Source organism: Leptinotarsa decemlineata, unplaced genomic scaffold (genome assembly GCF_025532065.1).
Source record: "Leptinotarsa decemlineata unplaced genomic scaffold, Ldec_3_MD MMD2_tig00004307_RagTag_RagTag, whole genome shotgun sequence".
Lineage (NCBI taxonomy): Eukaryota > Metazoa > Arthropoda > Insecta > Coleoptera > Chrysomelidae > Leptinotarsa > Leptinotarsa decemlineata.
Window position 1 is genome coordinate 2,539,371 of NW_027412606.1, and position 20,006 is coordinate 2,559,376.

Sequence of the window (20,006 nt, forward strand, 5' to 3'; positions counted from 1 at the left end):
ACCAATCATACAGACGACTGTTATTTCTGCTTAACTCCTCCCATTAAGCAAGGTTTATCTATGAAGAAAAGAGGAACTGTTAAATACCCTAATCTCCCATCTGCTCTTCGGCCTGTACCACACTCAGACAATTTGCCAGTCCCTTCTCCACCCCAAAACTATGAAATTTTAGAGGAAGGTGATGAAGACTGTTTAGAAGGAGCAACCCATCCTTCTACATCCTATGACCCTGATTTTGAGGTAAGCGATAGGTCTAGTGATCCGCACAGAATTAGTCAAGCAGAGTTGAGTGACCTTATAAGAGATCTTCGCTTGTCTAAGGAAAAGGCTGAGCTGTTAGGGTCAAGACTACAACAGTGGAATCTTCTAAAACATGATGTGAAAATATCTCAGTACAGACAGCGTCAAAAAGATTTGCTTCCTTTTTTTGAGAAAAAAGAAAACCTCGTAGTTTGTTCTGATGTTAATGGTTTGATGGACTGCTTGAATTTGGATCACACTCCATCTGAATGGAGATTGTTTATAGACTCTTCAAAACTAAGCTTAAAAGCTGTACTTCTGCATAATGGAAATCAGCTACCCTCTATTCCTATAGGTCATGCAGTTCACATGAAGGAAACGTATATAAATATGAAAACACTTCTCCAATCAATCAAATATGAACAACACAAGTGGCACATCTATGGTGATCTGAAAGTCATTGCTATACTCCTAGAAATGCAATTAGGGTTCACCAAGTACTATTGTTTTTTGTGTCTGTGAGACAGTCGGGATAGAAAATCTCACTATAAAAAAATGAACTGGCCTACACGAGACCTAAACTCTAATGAGAAAAATGTAGTTTACGAGCCTCTTGTAGATCCTAAGGATGTTCTCCTTCCCCCATTACATATTAAGTTGGGACTAATGAAAAACTGTGTGAAGGCCATGGACCAGGAAGGACAAGCTTTTAAGTACTTGAGAGCAAAGTTTCCCAGGTTGAGTGATGCTAAAGTCAAGGAAGGCATCTTTATTGGGCCTCAAATCCGTGAAATCGTAAATGATCCTGCTTTTGACATGATTTTAACAGGAAATGAAAAAAGAGCCTGGGAAGCCTTTAAGGGGGTTGTACATGGGTTTTTAGGTAACAAAAGAGATGATAACTTCACAGCATTGGTTAAAGAGCTTCTTCAAGCTTACCACCAACTTGGATGCAACATGTCCTTAAAAATTCATTTTCTTCACTCTCATCTTAATTTCTTCCCACAAAACTGTGGAGCTGTGAGTGACGAACATGACATTGCCTTAATGGAACAGAGATATCAGGGCCGTTGGAATGAAGCAATGCTTGCATACTACTGCCGGTCTGTGTGTAGGAATGCTCCAGAAGTGTTTCATAAAAGACAAGCTAAACGACACCGATCTTACAATGAATCGGATGGACTTAATTGAAATTTGGTGGTACAAACTTCTTTTATTTGTCAAAACACTAAGAATAATATTTTTTTTTTATTAATTTTGTACTTAAAATATTCTAAAAGAAACATAACAATATTGTTTTATGTACTTTCACTTTTCACGTATAGTATAACTACTCTTTGAGATTAAGTACTGTGTATCTCAAAAACCAGAGCTAATAAAAATTTTTCATTGTTATTTTCGTTTTTATCACCCCAAAATTAGTAGAAATTGACTAATTTAGTGTAGGAAACATTCAAAAAATATTTTTTTGTTGTGTTGTGATTGGACATCAAACCACCGACACGCATACGTAGAGTGAGGATTGAAGAAAATTTTGCGGCTGTATCCGCCAGTGTTCGTGATGACCGTGAAATGACGATTCGCCGCCGTTTGCAGCAATTGGGCCTCTGTTACTTCACTACGTGGAAAATTTTGTGAAGAAATTCGGGTGTGAAACCTTATAAGATACAGCTGATGCAAGAATTGAAGCCACACGACCTCCCTCAACGTCTAACATTTGGGGAATGGGCGCTGGAAAAGTTGGAGGAAGATCCACATTTTTATCGAAAAATTGTGTTCAGCGACGGGGCTCATTTCTGGTTGAATGGATACGTTAACAAGCATCTGGAGTGAAAACCAGCCACACACATTGCAAGAGCTACGATGCATCTGAAAAAAGACTGATTGGTGTGGATGACACTTTCAAGTTCATAATGGAGACTGAACAGGACCAGCAAACAACATTCCTAGATGTACCCACCGAACCCACAAAGTGGGTTAGTTTAGTACCATCAAAGGGAAATCCACGCAGATGGATAGACACCTGTATGCACTACCAAACTACAATCCTATTCCTAGCCTTCAAGTGACCTCAAAATTGAATGGATACAATGGACTCTAGATCAACAAGGCCATGGAACTGAAGAGTTCCACAGTTCAAAGCGGTGAGGGCCACAAACAGAATGGGAAAGCTTTTGGGAAAACACAACATCAAAACGGTTTCCAAACACACCAAGAAGATACAACAAAGTGTCAGGTCTGCTAAATACAAAAGAGACCGACTGGCAGCAGCAGATTTATATCGCATACCGTGTAATTGTGGAAAGATATACATCGGAACTCCCAAAAGATCTATGGGAACAAGACTGAAGGAGCATGAGAGAAACTCCAGACTAGGCCAAAACCTCTGAAGACGGTAGTCACTCGCGCCACCGAAACTTCAGGAAGGAATTCCAAAAATCGACGGCCTTCAAGCCAGAAAAATAATCTGGGTTGATCTGATTATGCATTCGCTTTTTATCTTGTAGATGATGTATAGTGTTGAGTTCTTATGGTGATTTAACTTTGGCGTGAAACATCGCACTTCAAAAATGTTCTTATCATAATCACGTATGTTAGAATTTTTGAAAAATTTTGAGAGGAAGATGTGGTTTGAAAAATCATTAAATGTATCAGGTAGTTCAGGAAAGCTTTGTAAAACTGTTACTGGAGTCAGTTATCCTGTATATAATATTCCTGAATGAAAAGTGATAATTCCGAAAGATATTTATGCAAATTGCTTCATGGAATCTTCTGTGAGGATGCCAGAGAAAGAGGTTCACTTTCAGTTTTCTCTTGAATCACACTTTCGAGAAGAAGAATTTGATTGAATTCGAAACATCTTCAAGAAAACACTTGTTTTATTAGGAAAAAATTGGTGCCGTTACCCAACCAACCGTTTGTCAGATCAATCAAATTTTATCGTGGAAATCTGTGATTACAATGTAGGAATGGCGCCTCTCCATACCACCCCCACCACTCCACTTCTGTCATCACCCAGTGGACCAATCAGAAGCTACCGCGTGCACAGCGGGAAATTCAAATTGTTCTCACCTCAACGTGATTTGAGTCAGGTCAGCGCAAGCATCACAGGTTCCGTGTTGTCGGTTGTAAAATAAATCGTTGTTTATGGAGCGATGGGACGTATGAAGCGTTGCCGGTTTCGAAATTGAGCATGAGGGTTAGGAATACGGCACGATAAAAAATTGTATGGTAGTGAGAGGACGACTCTCAAGTCATTGCTGATTTTTATCAAGGGTAATCACGTGATCCGATTCAATTCAACATTTTATCTGAAAAGCTAAGCAGAATGTGGAATTGAGAAAGGTTGACAAGAATATGAAATGATGAAAAACTGTATTTACTAGTGACGTTCAGAAATATTGAAAAAATAAAGTTATATAAGAACTGAATTATAAAAATGAATGAATTTTGAATTTCAAATTCTCCTAATAACCTCAGTGATATGGCCCACATGAAAATTCATTCTTCTTCTCCTAATTTTTTTCTGTAGTAGGCGGAATAATCGATCTATTTCTGTTCTAGTTCAACAAGTGTTTTCGCAGTTTTCTGAAACTTCAGAAATTTATTACAACCAACAGTACACTGTTTCAGGAATTGAAAATTAGAACAAACCTTTTTATATATAACCCATGGTGTTCATGGGTTGAAAAGATGATTGATTTTTCGAATCAAAATATTTATTGTTTTCATGGAATAATATAGTCTGGTTATATTGATGGTAAACCTCAATTGATACCCAAGATAACAGGTAAATCGAATATTTGGATTTCAAGTTTTGACTTCAGATATCTTCAATTTTTAGGTTGTTGGATTATCAGTAATTGATATTCGTATACTGAAAATATTTTACCGAATTTGGGGAAACTATTAACAGAGCGTCTATTGAAGTGCCACTTCACGGTAACTTATATTTCTTTGTCCATATAAGTGGATTCTTTGGATCATTCGAAGGCCACTGAATAACTCAGCAAATATTCATAACAGTGAATCTTCCATTTTCAAAAATCTGTTGGAGTTGGGGTTGAAGTTAAAAAAAATCTTGTCATATTCGCAGCAATTCTAGTAATTTTATTTCTGTTTCAGGGATGGAGTCATGTTTCATTCGACCAGGGAACTATTTCCTCAACTAATAGCATTGATAATATTGTTCAGTAGCAGTCAAGCGGAGGATTACTCAGAGCGAGAGGACATTTATTATAAATTACGTGAGCCTTATTTCAGCAAGACGCAAGTAACTCGAATATATTTGGGACGCGATGCGAGTGGCTGTCTGTGTAATGAGTACGACAAAATATTGACAATCTGCTTTGGAAGGGAGTCTTGCACTACCCTACCTATAGAACTGAATGTTACATCCGAAGAAGTGAGCATTCTGCAAACTCTAATCAGTCATATTGGGCCAGGAGATTTGGATAACATACGCCAAGTGAAAAAACTAAGAATCGAGGGTAATTTCAACTTGTCCAGTATCGCTCCTAGAGTTTTCGAAAACTTCGTCAAACTAGAAAATCTGTCAATATCTTTCAATTTATTTTTGACTGCCCTTCATGAAGACACTTTTGTGGGACTGATAAATCTGAGGCGTCTGTCTCTGATCAAAAATGGATTCACGAACATAAACTATATTACACACGCTCTTTCCACTAGCACCGTACCTGCGTTAACAGAACTATCAATCAATGAGAACAAGTTTTCGAATATTGAGGAGAAGACCTTCGCTCCGTTGAACAACTCCAAGTTACAGGAACTGGATCTTACATTTTGTCAAGTCGAATATCTTCACCCAGACTCTTTGGTTTACTTAAAAAAGTTGAGAGTTTTACGGTTGGGAGAGAATACTTTCAACCTCTCAACTCTGACGCAGTTCATGAACAGTACTTTGAAAGCTGGATTACCTTTGGAGATACTAGATCTACCTAGTACTGGCCTTAGAAAAACACTTCCAAAAGATGTTTTGGAAATAATTGCAAAATCGAACATTACCGACTTGAATCTAGGTAGGAACCAGTTCGATTTCATACCATCTGGAGGATTTCCTTGGATGCCTAATTTGAAGACATTGGATTTAACAGGAATAATGATTGCAGACATAGAAGAAGATGCATTTGCAAATCTTCCGAATCTACGAACCCTTCTTCTCGGAGAGAATAAATTGACGTGTCTGCCGGAAGGGGTGGTTTTGCCCGCATTGAACAGGCTTGATCTGCAGCGCAATTCCAGGGAAAGCGGTTTGTTTCCCTTCGATATTTCCAATGGAGTCTTCTCAGAAATGAAACAGCTGCGATATCTGAATTTGAATTTTGATGCAATTTATCATTTATCTAATGACAGCTTCATTGGGCTGGAAAACCTTGAGATGTTGTATCTGAAGAACTCTTCGGTGTTTCATATTCGAGCAGGAACATTCAAGAACCTCAACAAACTGAGTTTTCTCAACCTCGAAAATAATCTGTTTGTTAGGAATAACTACCCAAATGGTATGTACCCAGATGTTTTTATTGGACTCCACAATTTGGAAGTACTACTTCTGGCAGGAAACGGCATCACATACTTCTCCTTAGAAGGGAATCCCTTAGTTCACTTGAAATCTCTGAAGTATCTTGGGCTTGAGAAAAACTATATAGCAACCATAAGTCCAACGCAGTTTGATCCTCTGGTTTCGTTGAAAACGGTCAGTCTCTCCTACAACTCGATTCGATTTTGGGAAGAACCGATTTTTCGAAATAGTTCGCGACTAAGAAGCTTGATTCTGGATCATAATAAGATCTCCCGCATTACTCCTGCAATGATGGGGGATTTTTCTAATTTGACAGAGCTCAACTTGTCTTTCAATTCGATCATATGCGATTGCATGTATTTCTTGTACTTCCATAACTGGCTTGAGGAGATGCAGTCAACCAGTTTATTGAAGATTCTCAGCGTAGCAGAAGCAAGTTGCATAAATCCCTACCGAAACCAGACAGTGTATGCCATAGCAGAGTACTTGGAGGCTGCTCAGAATGGGACTATTTACTGTGATACAGAAAAACTATATGTGAAGATCTTGCCCTTTGGGATTCTATTTTTAGTGTTTGCTTTGTCAGCTGTACTGGCATATTACTACAGGTGGCATTTGAAATATTGGATGTTTTTGACAAAATTATACCTCAGTAGGAAAGGTAGAATCAAACGTTCATCTTCTAACAGTGTCACAGAATACAGGTACGACGTTTTTGTATCGTACAGTAATGAGGACCGCAACTTTGTGATAAGACTCGTAACGATGTTGGAAAACTATGAACCGTTTCTCAAATTATGCGTGTATGAAAGAGATTTCCAAATAGGCTCGTTCATATCTGAATCCGTTCTAGATTGTGTAACAAACAGTAGAAAAGTTTTGCTCGTAGTCAGCAATCACTACGTGAAGTCTCATTGGTGCAGATGGGAAAGCCATATTGCAGAACATCACAGACTCTATTTTGGAGATCAAACGAGCGAATATGTAGACGATGCCTTGGTTCTCATAAAACTAGGCCCCATCGATAAAGGTAACCTCACACCAATGCTGAAGTACCTTTTGAAAACCAAAATATATTTGGGATGGGATGCAGATGAGAAGAAACAGGGAGTGTTTTGGAAAAAGTTGAGAGACACTCTCGCTCCCCCTCCCTCTGTTATTGAAACAACACATATGTGAGCTAATCCAGGATGGGGATGGTAATTTTTGGAGTAGGCTCCACCCGTGAAGGCCATAGAGTCTGAGTCTGTACAAAGCTTAATGTTAGGCGGAACGGCTGTTATAGGATTAATACGCGAAGATAGGTTTTTTACCTTTCCAACTGAAAAATTTCCATGAGATAATTTTAATTTATTAGATGTTGGGAAATTAGCGAAAAAATGAACAATTCTCAATTTGAAAGCGCGGTGTTGTTCCGACTAAAAAAGTCGTTGAAGTTAGATCAGAAGCAAAACCTTACTGTGGCTACTTTTAATGTGAAACATGATTTTGTACAATATCCCTTGTATCTAGGTCGTTTGAATATTTATACTCGCATATGAACATGAAGTTATTTTGAATTCTGGTGAGTGGAAGGAATGGTTTTTTCACTTATTCCATTGCGTTTGACTCATTAAACTTTTCATCTCCAATGGAGATGATATACATACATGGAGATGATTTTGATATACATGAATTAATAGGATTACACCTTGAATATTACTGGAGTTTTTTCCCAACACCAAATCGTTATTTTCACACCTCGACACGTGTTTCGATCACCAAGTGATCATCTTCAAGAGGAAGATAAAACTAATAACTACTCAAAACTAAAGCTACTTATACTAATCAGGTACATCATACCACCCTGAATTAATTTTACAATTGGCCTTTCTATTATTTACAATATGTCCTCATGTATGTTTAAATGTTACAGCTATATATAGAACAATTTTCAGCTATATAAAATTAGTTTCACAATATTGCCTATCTAAATATATTTACAATGTGTCTTTTTGTAGTAATCAGTAAACCCAACAATATTATTTCAACAAGCTATATAGTATGCTATTTGGTATTGGTCCGTTGTCGTTATTTATAATATTATTATGTTTACTTATTTCCACACTCTCATAGGCATCTAGTTGCCTGTTGTTATTAAATTGTCTAACTAATCTTAAAGAACTGAAGTCTATGGAATAGTTTTGTTGCAAAATATGATGGGCGACTGCTGATTTTTCAGGTCTTCCATATTTTAAGTGTGCTATGTGTTCCTTATATCTCACTTTAATAGATCTTTTTGTCTGTCCATAATATTTTGCATCGCAGTCCTTACATTCAATTTCGTAAATTACAGACTTCCGAATTCTCGACTTTGTCTTTTGGACTTCCCAAAAGGTTCTGCAGTGTATGACTTGTTTTAAAAACCACCTTCATACCAAGTTCCTTGAATATGGAAGACCTGAAAAATCAGCAGTCGCCCATCATATTTTGCAACAAAACCATTCCATAGACTTCAGTTCTTTAAGATTAGTTAGACAAGTTAATAACGGACATATTGTAAATAATAGAAAGGCCAATTGTAAAATTAATTTAGGGTGGTACACTTGTATGGGTGGTACTACTGATTACCTACCTGTATGATGTACCTGATTAGTATAAGTAGCTTTAGTTTTGAGTAGTTATTAGTTTTATCTTCCTCTTGACGATGATCACTTGGTGATCGAAACACGTGTCGAGGTGTAAAAATAACGATTTGGTGTTGGGAAAAAACTCCAGTAATATTCATTACTACACCAAAGGTTCCAAACAGTATATCACAAGTAAAATCGTCAAAAATGTTTCTGTTTTTGGAATCTACAATTTCAATTCGCGATTTTCTGATTTTTCATTTTCCTGAATTTTCTGTCAGACCTCTATTTTTGTATAATGTGAATGAGACCCTAAAATTTGATGTTAGAGGTAAAAAAAAACAGCAAGTGCGTGAAAAAGTGATATTGCAGTTTTCTTCATTCTTGAAATTGTTTACTGAAATGGTATCTTGCTTTTATTATGAAAATTACTGTTTTTAAAAATTTTTGCATTCAGATTATAACATTCATGTTACAAAAATCACTCCATAAACATTCTGATAACATTCTTCTTGGAATAATGGTTTTGAAAATTTCTGTGTTCAAATAATAATTAAGAAATATTATACACATCTACATATATACATATTCTTCAACATAGAATACGTCCGAAACTACCGAAATTATGGAAAAAATAATATACAACAATCATCACCTATCGAAAAATTGATTGACAATGTTTTCAAAAAATGGGCTTTCAATTCATATATCGATCATTTCATGTTTACTTTGTCACTCAATAAATGTGTATTTCCCGAGAGTTTTTATTTGGGCCAAATCTATAATATTGAGTTGAATCTCTTCCCCAATATTGTTTTAACCAAAACGCAAAAAGTTTATAGAATTCAAGTTTCCATTAATATCGATTTCAGAAAACTCTCCATCGTCAGTTTATAAATTGAAACATAACATTGGTCCCAATTTGAAAATGAGTGATGTATAGATATTCAAAAACAATTTTTAACAGCACAGTATTATAGATAGGACTATTGAATAAATCATATGAAAAACTTTTCTAGTCCTTTCCATCTGTGGTGACTTTTGAAAATAGTATTGTTTTGAAATAATCCATATTACAAATGAACAGCTGTTTCTTCACACATAAATATATGTATTTCAATATTATATATCATTGGAATAATTTTATGATCACTGAGTTTTCATTCAACATAAATCAGTTGAATTCTCTCCATATCACGACAATAATATTCAATGTAAATAAATTATATGTTCCTTGAAATTGCAATGAATTACAACAAATGATCAAGTTTCAATATTTTTCCAACTTTTTTACTTTATGAATTATTTCAATTTTAATTAATTTGATGACGAACAATTATTCCTTGAGATCAATTAAAACACATATACATGTACAGTGATCACAGTTAATTTTCGTTATTTTTGCAGAAACAAATTTCGAACAATATGAAAAAGGCATTCAACGCGTTAGCATATTTGAAAATGATTTTCAAATTTGATCAACTTTTTCTAAAATAATTTCTGATATTGTCAATAATGAATTTGCAAATATTATAATTTTCAATAAACCTCGTTCAGGAAGTTTTTTTCTGAAACTTATGATGAAGAAGTATTCCTTATGGTCGAACTTACTTATTTCTACAGTAGAAATGTAAATTCATATTATTTTCAATATACGTATAGTTTGTAATAGATAAGTGATTATTATAGAATCAAACGAGTCTTTAAGTTTTGTTGTTCATTGAAAAACGATAATGTTTTAGCACACCAATATTTTATATCTAAAATTATTAAAAATTTCATGGAGTAAACTTGCCTGCGTTTGATTATTTTTATTTACCATGCCCACGGCAGTCGATGAAAAACTTCAGCTCTGCAAAGGTATGTATATTTTCAAGATATTTTTCAATCTTTCTGAAAACTCTGGTTCGTATATTAAGTATTTTGTATCACACAATCACATCCAAAAGTTAATTCTTGCATTTTTTAACAACAACATTCTCGTTTGTTTTCTTAAGATTGTTTACAGTAAATATACATGTACATATAGAAATGAACAGTGAACGAATAAAATACATCTTAAAAGGCAAAATGATCTACCTGTGTGTAAAGAATGAGAATATTGAATCTGACATTGAATGTGATTCATTCTTTAAATTGAGTACTAAGATATAAATTCAAAATAGCTACATTTAAAAAGAATATGAATGAATAAAACCAATAAATCTTTTGAAATAAGTATAGATATAGATAAGAATATAAGTTTAAACTGGACATATTCAAACATAATATGAAGAATCAAAATAAACTAATGTATTGAATGGATACTAAGTATTGATAAAAACATAACTTTGAACTAGACACTTTGGATATAATATAGATAAATCAAACAATCAATGGATATAGAGATTTTAATCATGAGTATTCCAGACTACAAACAAATCAATACACAATATATATCCACAATCGTGGAAGTAAGTATTAAAATTTATATTTGTCTATTTATCTCTGCTAGTGGTTTATTCTTGACGAATAATTTAATCTTTGTCATGAATTTTTTGAGATTTGTTTCGCATACTCATTCAACAAAGAAGTCAACAAAGCTTTACAAAGAGCTACCTATGTGTTCGTTTAACGAACTTGTTTAAGGTCAATGCATAACATTCATTTCAAAGTACCCAATAATGGGATAAATGATTTTTTTGGTGTCAATGGCATCGACTACTTTGGTCATCAGCCTCTTGTTCTGCATTTGATTTATTTGAACTTTATTCTGAATGAAATTCACAATACTTGATGAACACACATAACTTCACTTTAAAATTGAGTCAATCAGGCATCAGAGCACTTTGTTTTTTTGTATAGTCCTCTTTATCACCAACAAGAAAACCTTCAACTTCAACGTCCATCACCCAGTAAGTCATATAGAAATATTTAAGACACTTTGAGTAAAAGTCTCTTCATAGAATAAGGAAACCGTACTAGATTATATTCGGCATATTAAAGTACTACCAATAACTTCAGAAAAAATCATAATATATTTCTTTGCAGGATTGGGATCATGTTTCATACAACTAGAAAAATCTGCACACAACTACTCACGCTGGCAATATTGTGCTGTTGCTGTGGAACAGAAGATTATTCCGAGCAAGAGAATAACTATTACAAATTCAAAGAAATACCATACATGGCAAAGGCCTTGGTGTCACGTGTAGATTTAGGGAGAGACAAAAAAGGTTGCTTGTGTGTGGAATACGATGAAGTGCTGACGGTTTGCATCGGTAGAGATTCATGTGATAGGCTACCTATAGAATTAAATATTACCAGCATGGAAATGGGAATTAGGAAAACGAATGTCAAAAACGTCAGGGTGGGTGACCTAGATAATATTCATCATGTGCGAAAGCTGAGAATCGAAGGCAACTTTCATTTATCCAGTATATCTCCAGGAGTTTTCGAGAAGTTTGACAAGTTATCGAATTTATCGATATCCTCCAATCCTCTTTTGACTACTTTACACAAAAACACATTCGTCGGTTTGAAAAACCTCAAGATACTATCTCTAATCAAAAATGGATTCACTGATATAAACCACATCACCCAAGCCGTTTCTACAGGAACAGTACCAAAGTTGATAGAACTGCCAGCTAACGAGAATACATTTTCTATTATTTCTGAGGACAACTTCTCCCCTTTGAACGACTCTCAATTGCAGAAACTCAATCTGACATTGTGTCAAATTGAATATATACATCCGGACTCTTTGGTTCATTTGAAAAAATTGAAGGTTTTGCTGTTAGGAGACAATTTGATCAACTTTACAACTCTAACACAATTTTTGAAAGGGAGCATCACGGTGAGATTACCACTGAGAGTACTCGACTTGAATGGTGCAGGTTTCAGAAAAACAGTACCAAAGCAAGTTATGGAAGTAATAGCAGAATCAAAAATCACCGACCTCAGTCTAGCAGGGAATCAGTTTGATATTATATTATCTGAAGAGTTCCCTTGGATGCCAAATGTGAGGATGTTGGATATGTCCGGAGCAAGAGTTTCCCACATACACGACAATGCTTTTGCTAACTTGCCAAATCTGCGAACTCTCATCCTTGGAGACAATAAGTTAACGTCTTCGCCTAAAGGAGAACTCTTGTTCTCTTTGGAAACACTCGATTTGCAAGAAAACTCTGGAAAAAACGGTTTATTTCCCTTCGACATTTCAAATGGGGCATTCTCAAAAATGGGAAAGCTGCGATACTTAAATTTGAACTGTGATGCTATAAATGATTTGTTTCGGGAAAGTTTTCTAGGACTGGAAAATCTAGAAATTCTGCACATGAACAATTGTTCCATTTCCAATATTCAAAATGGCACATTCAAACATCTCACGAAACTTTGTTTTCTTGACCTCGAGAACAATCTCTTTATTAGAAGTAACTACCCAGTTGGTGTCAACCCTGATGTATTCAATGGACTCGGAAACTTGAAAGTTCTACTTCTGGCAGGAAATGGCATCAAGTATTTTTCCCTGCTTGGTAATCCATTCGTTCATTTGAATTCACTCAAATATCTAGGCCTCGAGAGAAATAATATGATTTCTTTATCCCTAGAACAGTTTAGTCCACTTAAACAACTACAAAAACTCAATATTGCCTATAACCGCATCAGATATTGGGATCAGGTAGTTTTCTCTACTAATAGGCAATTGATAACTTTGATTATGGATTATAATAAGGTGTCTCGAATAACTACTGCAATGTTGAATGATTTTTATAACTTGACAGAGCTAACTTTGTCTTTCAATTCGATTATTTGTGACTGTGCCGCACACGAAGATATTCGGGATGAACTTGAAGGAAAACGTGGTGAATATTTGTTGAATATTATAGAAAAATCTGAGGCAAGTTGCATCAACTGGCCCCCAAACTCATCAATTTTGATGGTAGCAGACTATTTTAGAGCTGTGCAGAATAAAACCGCTCACTGTGATGCAGAAAGTGTTTTAAGAAAGGTGCTACCGTTAGGATTTTCACTAGCAGTACTAATTTTAGTAATTGTACTAGTATGTTATCATGGAGATCATTTAAAATATTGGGTCTTTCTAGTGACATTACATCTTAGTGTGAAAAGTAAAAAAACAACCATAGTTTCTGAAACTTCTACTTTTTATAAGTAGGATGTATTCGTATCATACAGCAATGAAGATGGAGATTTCGTTGCTGAACTGGTCGACATGTTAGAGAATCACGAACCGTTTCTAAAGCTCTGTGTGTATGATAGAGACTTTCAAATTGGATCAATTATTTCAGAAACTGTTTTGGATTGTATGGCAAGTAGTAGAAAAATTCTGCTGATAATTAGCAACAATTACATAAAATCACACTGGTGCAGATGGGAGAGTCACATTGCAGAGCATCACAAATCATTTCTCGGGAATGAGAATACAGAAACAGAGGATTCCTTGGTGCTGATAAAACTTGACTCCATCGAAAAATCGGTTTTGACACCCATGTTGAAATATCTTTTGAAAACGAAAATATATTTGTCCTGGGATTCTGATGTTAGAAACCAGAAATTATTTTGGAATAAATTGAAGACTACCCTTGCGTGCCCCAACAATGATCTTGGTTTCGAATCAACACATTTATGATACATTCTCGAATATTAGGAATACTTCGAACTAACGAAGGGATCTTCATGTCAGCCAGATCTTCATGTGATATCGAAGGTTTCCATCTGTTGAATGGAGAATATAATGATATTTGAAGTGTCTCCATGAAATTTTGAGCTAATTCTCTCCAGTTAGACAAACGACTTCTCTTGTTTCGACTCTTCTTCAATAGGGAACTTGCAGATTTTTTTTTCACATCAGAAATGTGTTCTGCTGTGATAACTATCAACTCCTGCAAAATATGAGAAGAAAAATATCAATTAGTTAGTTTATAAAAAATATAAAAAGTTTCTTGCTTTGGAAAACTACTTCAACTGTCATGACGTCATACTGTATCAATCCTGACGCACGCATATGGCGCAGGCTGTGGCTGCTGTTTAAATCTACTTATTTAAGTAGCTGAACTAGAATGCTTCTGTGTAGAATGTTATGGGGTACTGTTTTTTATTAGATTGGTATTATCAAGTTGAATAGTTTGGTGATTTGTGTTTAAAAAAACTCTGTTTAAATCTGTTTTTCCGGTAATTCAGCTTTGTTTGTGTGTTGTAGAATTTATAAATCTAACAAGGACTTTCAATTTCGAAGGCAATGAAACAAAAACAATATTACAAATATTGTGTTTTGTGAAGTCTATTGATTCTCAATGTAATTTTCATGATTGAATTTTCAGGCAATTTCCCTATTATTAGAGGAATTTTTGTGTTATGGAGTGCCCGTATCTACGTTTTGTTGATGTTCAGGCTCTCTTCCTCACGGTTGGAACTGTTTCAGTTTGTGTATTTCTTTGGATTCTCTGAATATACTTGAATACTAACTTCTTGTTTCATCAAGAAATTGCGTGTGTTCAAACGTAATGTCATGTATCTTCTGCGTCTTCTGCAACTGCCGATTTATCTGTTTGGTCATAGCGGCAGCTTCTTTTTTATGCTCAGTCTAGCGCGTTTTAACGCTTCTTTTCGTTGTTCTGAAGTAGACCGAACCACAAAAACACGGTATTTGGTGTACTCCTGGGGTACTTGATGGATCCCTGGGGTTTTTTGCTGACCTACGAGTGATCGTTTCTGTGGGCTTGAGAATGGCCCTGCCCATATGTAGGGCAGGAAAGTTCTTCCATTGCCCGTTCTCTCCAGTATCACCGCCTTATTTGAACATAGCTCATCATCAACAAACTCCTAGTGGGATGGAAAATTCCATAAGCAAATTTTGAATGGAAAGTTCAATAGGTCCAGTAGTTGACAACTTCAACAAGGAATACTTCGAACGGCGAGCTGTAGAACATTCGCCAATCTGACTGTACTGCTGGCTACGATATGATGATGATATTTTGGTGGTTTGGAATCATGGGGAAAAGAAATTGACGAAATTTCTGAAATAATTGAGTTCTTGGAATACGAATAGATATTTTACAATGGAGGGAGAAGAGGAAGGAAAAATCGTTTTTCTGGATATATTAGTGAAAAGATGAGAGAGTGGCCGACTGGGGAATGAAGTATATAGAAAATCAACCCTTTCAAGCTGATATTCAAATGGAGACTCCAATTATCATCCGTCACAGAAAACAGGCGTTATTAATACTCTGGTAGAGGTCAAAACGTGTCTGCGAACCGGAAGGACAACAAGAGAAAATGTGTCATCCAAGCACACAAGAATGATAGAAAATAGTCTCAGGTCAGCAAAAGACCTCAGGAGTATACCGAATACCATGTAGTTTTTTTTTCTACATCGGAAACACATATTTAAACGTTAAAAAGCGCTTGACTGAGCAAAAAGGAATTTGCCGCCGTGGCCGAACAGATAAATCGGCAGTTGTAAAACATGCTCTCTCAGAGGGCAGCCATGACAAATATACGCAATTCCAGAAGTTACTCTCCGAGGTTATTTGGAGAGATCATAGAGATACATAAACACAAATAATTGCAACCGTAGGGAAGAGAGCTTTAACATCAATAAGACATGGATACCTGTACTTCATAATACAAAGATTTCCCAAACAATTAAAGAAGGGTCCGACCAATCAGGTATAAGAACAGTCGGTCATCCTGCACCTAGTTACACTATGATTACAAATGTTCCAGAAACACCTTTAGTTCGCTAATCGCAGCCAGATAGATCACTTCAATCGTTGCCGCATTGTTTTTGATACTGTATTCCGCAGTAGCAGACAATACGCCAGGTATAAAAACCTGCAGAACATGGCTAATAAACTCGAAAACAACGGACACCGGCCGTGAAAGCCAACACACCATGATCGAGAGTAGAGACATTTCTAATTGATATCAATATCAGATGTCGAGAAAATATATACGATTGAAGGAACGACCTTTCTATGCATGTGAGGATTTATTCGACGTTTTGGATTCTGCTGTGAAGCCATTTTCAAGAACCACTTGAGACTGAACACTAAACACAGTGTTCAATCTAAAAAAGCAACAAAACTTTGATATGAGGTACATTATATAAAAATAATCTCAATAGATGATAGAGAGCACTTAGAGTTCAACTTTAGAATATTTACCAGAAGTATTACTATTTGTAGAAGTTACATTTAGATATTGTATTTCATAATTTGAGGTGTTTTTAATGGGTTTTCATTTTTTGAATAACTCTATATTCATTTATTTACTTTTCCACGCCAAAGAGTCATTTTCTATCAGGTCATCATGCAGAACAAAATACCAAATGTATACCAAAAATTTTTTTTCATTTATTTTTATGTCCTATTGCCGAATTACAGATTTTTGTATTTTATTGTAATATACTATAGCGTTCATCATTAGTTTGTATTATTTTTTCTTCATTGATTATATTCAATTGTTAACAAATCAGTGGTTTTGAAATTAGTTGATCAGAACAGGACAGAACAGAACAGAATTTTAAATTCATTACCTACTTATATAATGTTTCAAATAATCAAGAGTCTAGAGTTTTGCATTTCAACACATTTCATTGTTCAAAATATTGTTCATGTTCTGTTATACAGTTAGTGTAGGTACATGCATAACGATACCCCATCATCGATATATTTTCACAAAGAAATATCAGTTTAGTTCTAAATTCGAATCCAAAAATTTCATGATTCATTTATTTTTGGCTCATATTCGACTCAAATTTACAGTCGTTATGGAAAACAATGAATATATTTTGATGGTGGATGATGAAATAATTGTTATTGATATCAGTTTTTTTTGAGCTCAGTAGATTCTACAATGATTTTGTCTTTGAGAATTTCAGGAAATAAATTGAATATTTCACAGTTTCTGATAGCGAATCACGTTTTCACGAATCAATTTTTCTCATATGTGATGGAATTGGCTGACTGGTTATTCAACTATATATTTCTACTGCAGATTAGGATGGTGACTAAATATTCCCGAAATTATTTAGTGAAGTCTCACCATATGTATGTCGTGCTCAGATTAATGTAACCACTGATGTATTGCTTGTTATTATTTAAAACATTTCAACAAATGGTTTCATACTTGTTATGAGAAGAAATAAGTAAAATGATTGTTCTTTGCACATGTTAATTCAATACTGTCAGAGAAAAAGAGAATAACAAAGTATTCTATATTACCTTCTATATAACTTGGATGGTTTTGAAAAGAATTTTTGGAACCTACGAATGTGTAGGAACGTATGACAGATAAATCAAAGTTGAAGTAAAACCATCAGACACTTCTGCAACATTTTTCGTCTTCGTCCGTTTTGACATATTTCTTCAGAATAACAAATATCTCTGTCCGTTAACTAGTAGTTAACGGACAACTGAGAACAGCTCTCAAAGTCTAGGTGAGGATTAAAGAGTTCTTACATTTTAACGTGCGATTCCTAGCATGATAATCTTCATCTCCATTGCAGAATGATGATGATAAATATTTTGATTGACATTTAGTCCGTACCCCTGGATCCAAACACTTTTTAACGAACAGTCAGTATTGCTATCGACAAAATTTAAGGTTTTTCAAAATATGTTGTCTTTTCAATGAGTTTACTTCGAACTGCAATATCTAGGTTTACATTAATAGAAATGAGTGCCATTTGAATCAGTGAACTTTTGCTAACGTAACACAACTCAATTAATTTCCTCAGCATTGAAATTGTTGACGGAGGCCGTTTTTGCCAGGTCCTGATTGGCGAAGATTCTATCAGTGAAAATGTCTTCGAATCGCTCAAAAAAATAGTAGTCAGTTGGCGAGAGGTTTGGGGCGTATAGTGGGCGAAGTGGAATTTCAACGCTCAATTAGTTCAATCTTTCAATGATGATTTGTGAAACGTGCAGACGGACGTTGTCGTACCTCTTTTTTCGACCAGTGCCGACTGCTGCTGACGCAATTTCCGGTACATTTCGTCGATTTCTTCACAATATGACTCTGCTGTGTCAGTTTGGCTCCGTTGCAGAGAGTTATAGTGACTCACACTAGCCGCTGACCACTATACAATAAGCGTGGTCTTTCATTAGTGGGTTTTTGCCTTTGGTAAGTGTCCAAGTGGCTCATCGGTGTCCAATCACTATCCTGGATGTCTCCTGTTATCTCCTTTTTGACACACATGACGATTCGATCAAAAAAATGGATCGTTTTGGTTGCGCCAAAGCAAACAAGAACATTCAAATCGTTAGGCAGCCACTTTTCGAGTTTTTTGACATTTCCAATACGTTTCAAACTATCAGAACCCACAAGTGAGCTGTCGCTCAGATCTTCGACATGGTTCAGTCACCACCAGAGTTTCCGCCCTGGATTACTGTAGATTGATCACTACGGAGCGCATCTTTGAGACTGAAACCTCCGAAACGAAATATCGCAAACCAACTTCGAACAGTGCGTTCATCAACAATTGCCTAAAGTCTGGTTAACTTTTCGGGCTGTATCGGCATCTCTCTGGTTCGATTCGAATTCATAAAAAAATCGTTCAACGACATCATGAAGTAAAACATTGGAAAAAATCAAACAGCATCAATGTATGGAGTGAAAAATTCTCTATCGACCAGTATATACCACGACATAGTAGAATAGTAATAGTGAAACCACTGCCGTACCCTTCCTTTTGCATTATTAATTTCCTTGAAAATTTCGTCTTTTGATTGACCTTGCATGTATATGTTATCTTACGTAAATCTTAATGAGTATAAATAGTTTTCCCGTGGTTTGAATTTGTATATGGTAAGAATTGTTTTTTTATCTACGAAAGCTATAATTATCTAGAAAAAAATATCTTACTGGAAAAACTGAATCATATATAATGAATAATGAGGAAGGTATGTGACGTTTCATATTTTCATACGAATTCGTCATATCAATCGGATAATCATGATTCAGAGGTTTTTTAGGATCAATCTTCAAATTATAGTCAGTGTCTGACTATGATACAGACGATAATCTTTTGTCTTTTACCGATCTGATAGTTGACTTCCCATATAGCACAATATCATTCATAGAATATCCATAGAATATACGCCGAGAATATGTGAATATTCCCAGAATGTTCTCTAGGTATATTTTACTTGTTGATTCAAAAATATTAATATTTTGAATATACTGGGGAATCATGAGAATGAACATGAAATATTTTTGGATACTACAACAATAAAAAATCCTTGAATACAAAATAAATTTATTACTATCAAAACAGTCGTTTTTCTTCTAATTATTATCAATAAAAACAATAAATAGAAAACATTCTTGGAATGTATAAAACATTAATAATGAATATATAAACCTATATATATTTGAAATAAAAACATGTTGAGTGAATAGAACTGGAAAACAGGAGATACGAAATAACTAACATTCACTTTGAATTTTTGAAGTTTCGAGTAGTCAGTGAACATTTGTTGAATTGTGGGGATCATCACAAAGAAAATGAAAAATATCCTTTTAACATCTTGTTTGATATACCAGGTAAATATAATTATTTCTACTCCACAGATTGGATGAATATTCCATCCAAATTTTCGATACAATCATTGAAA

General features: G+C 35.1%; 1 protein-coding gene across 3 annotated transcripts in view; it reads left to right on the forward strand.

Moving 5' to 3' along the window:
• The window catches only part of LOC141483857 (toll-like receptor 8), a 45,480-nt gene extending 31,806 nt beyond the window's left edge, over positions 1 to 13,674 (forward strand). The window contains exons 1-2 of one of the 3 annotated variants that reach the window (XM_074178761.1): positions 4,085 to 4,182; positions 4,366 to 10,178. In XM_074178761.1, the coding sequence (XP_074034862.1) occupies positions 4,376 to 6,958 (2,583 nt within the window). In that variant the 5' untranslated portion in view covers positions 4,085 to 4,182; positions 4,366 to 4,375 and the 3' untranslated portion in view covers positions 6,959 to 10,178. Of the gene's footprint in view, positions 1 to 4,084; positions 4,183 to 4,365; positions 10,179 to 11,418 lie in introns of those variants that run through there. The other 2 variants (XM_074178762.1, XM_074178760.1) reach the window with 2 other exon arrangements.
• The last annotated feature ends 6,332 nt before the right edge of the window (positions 13,675 to 20,006 follow it).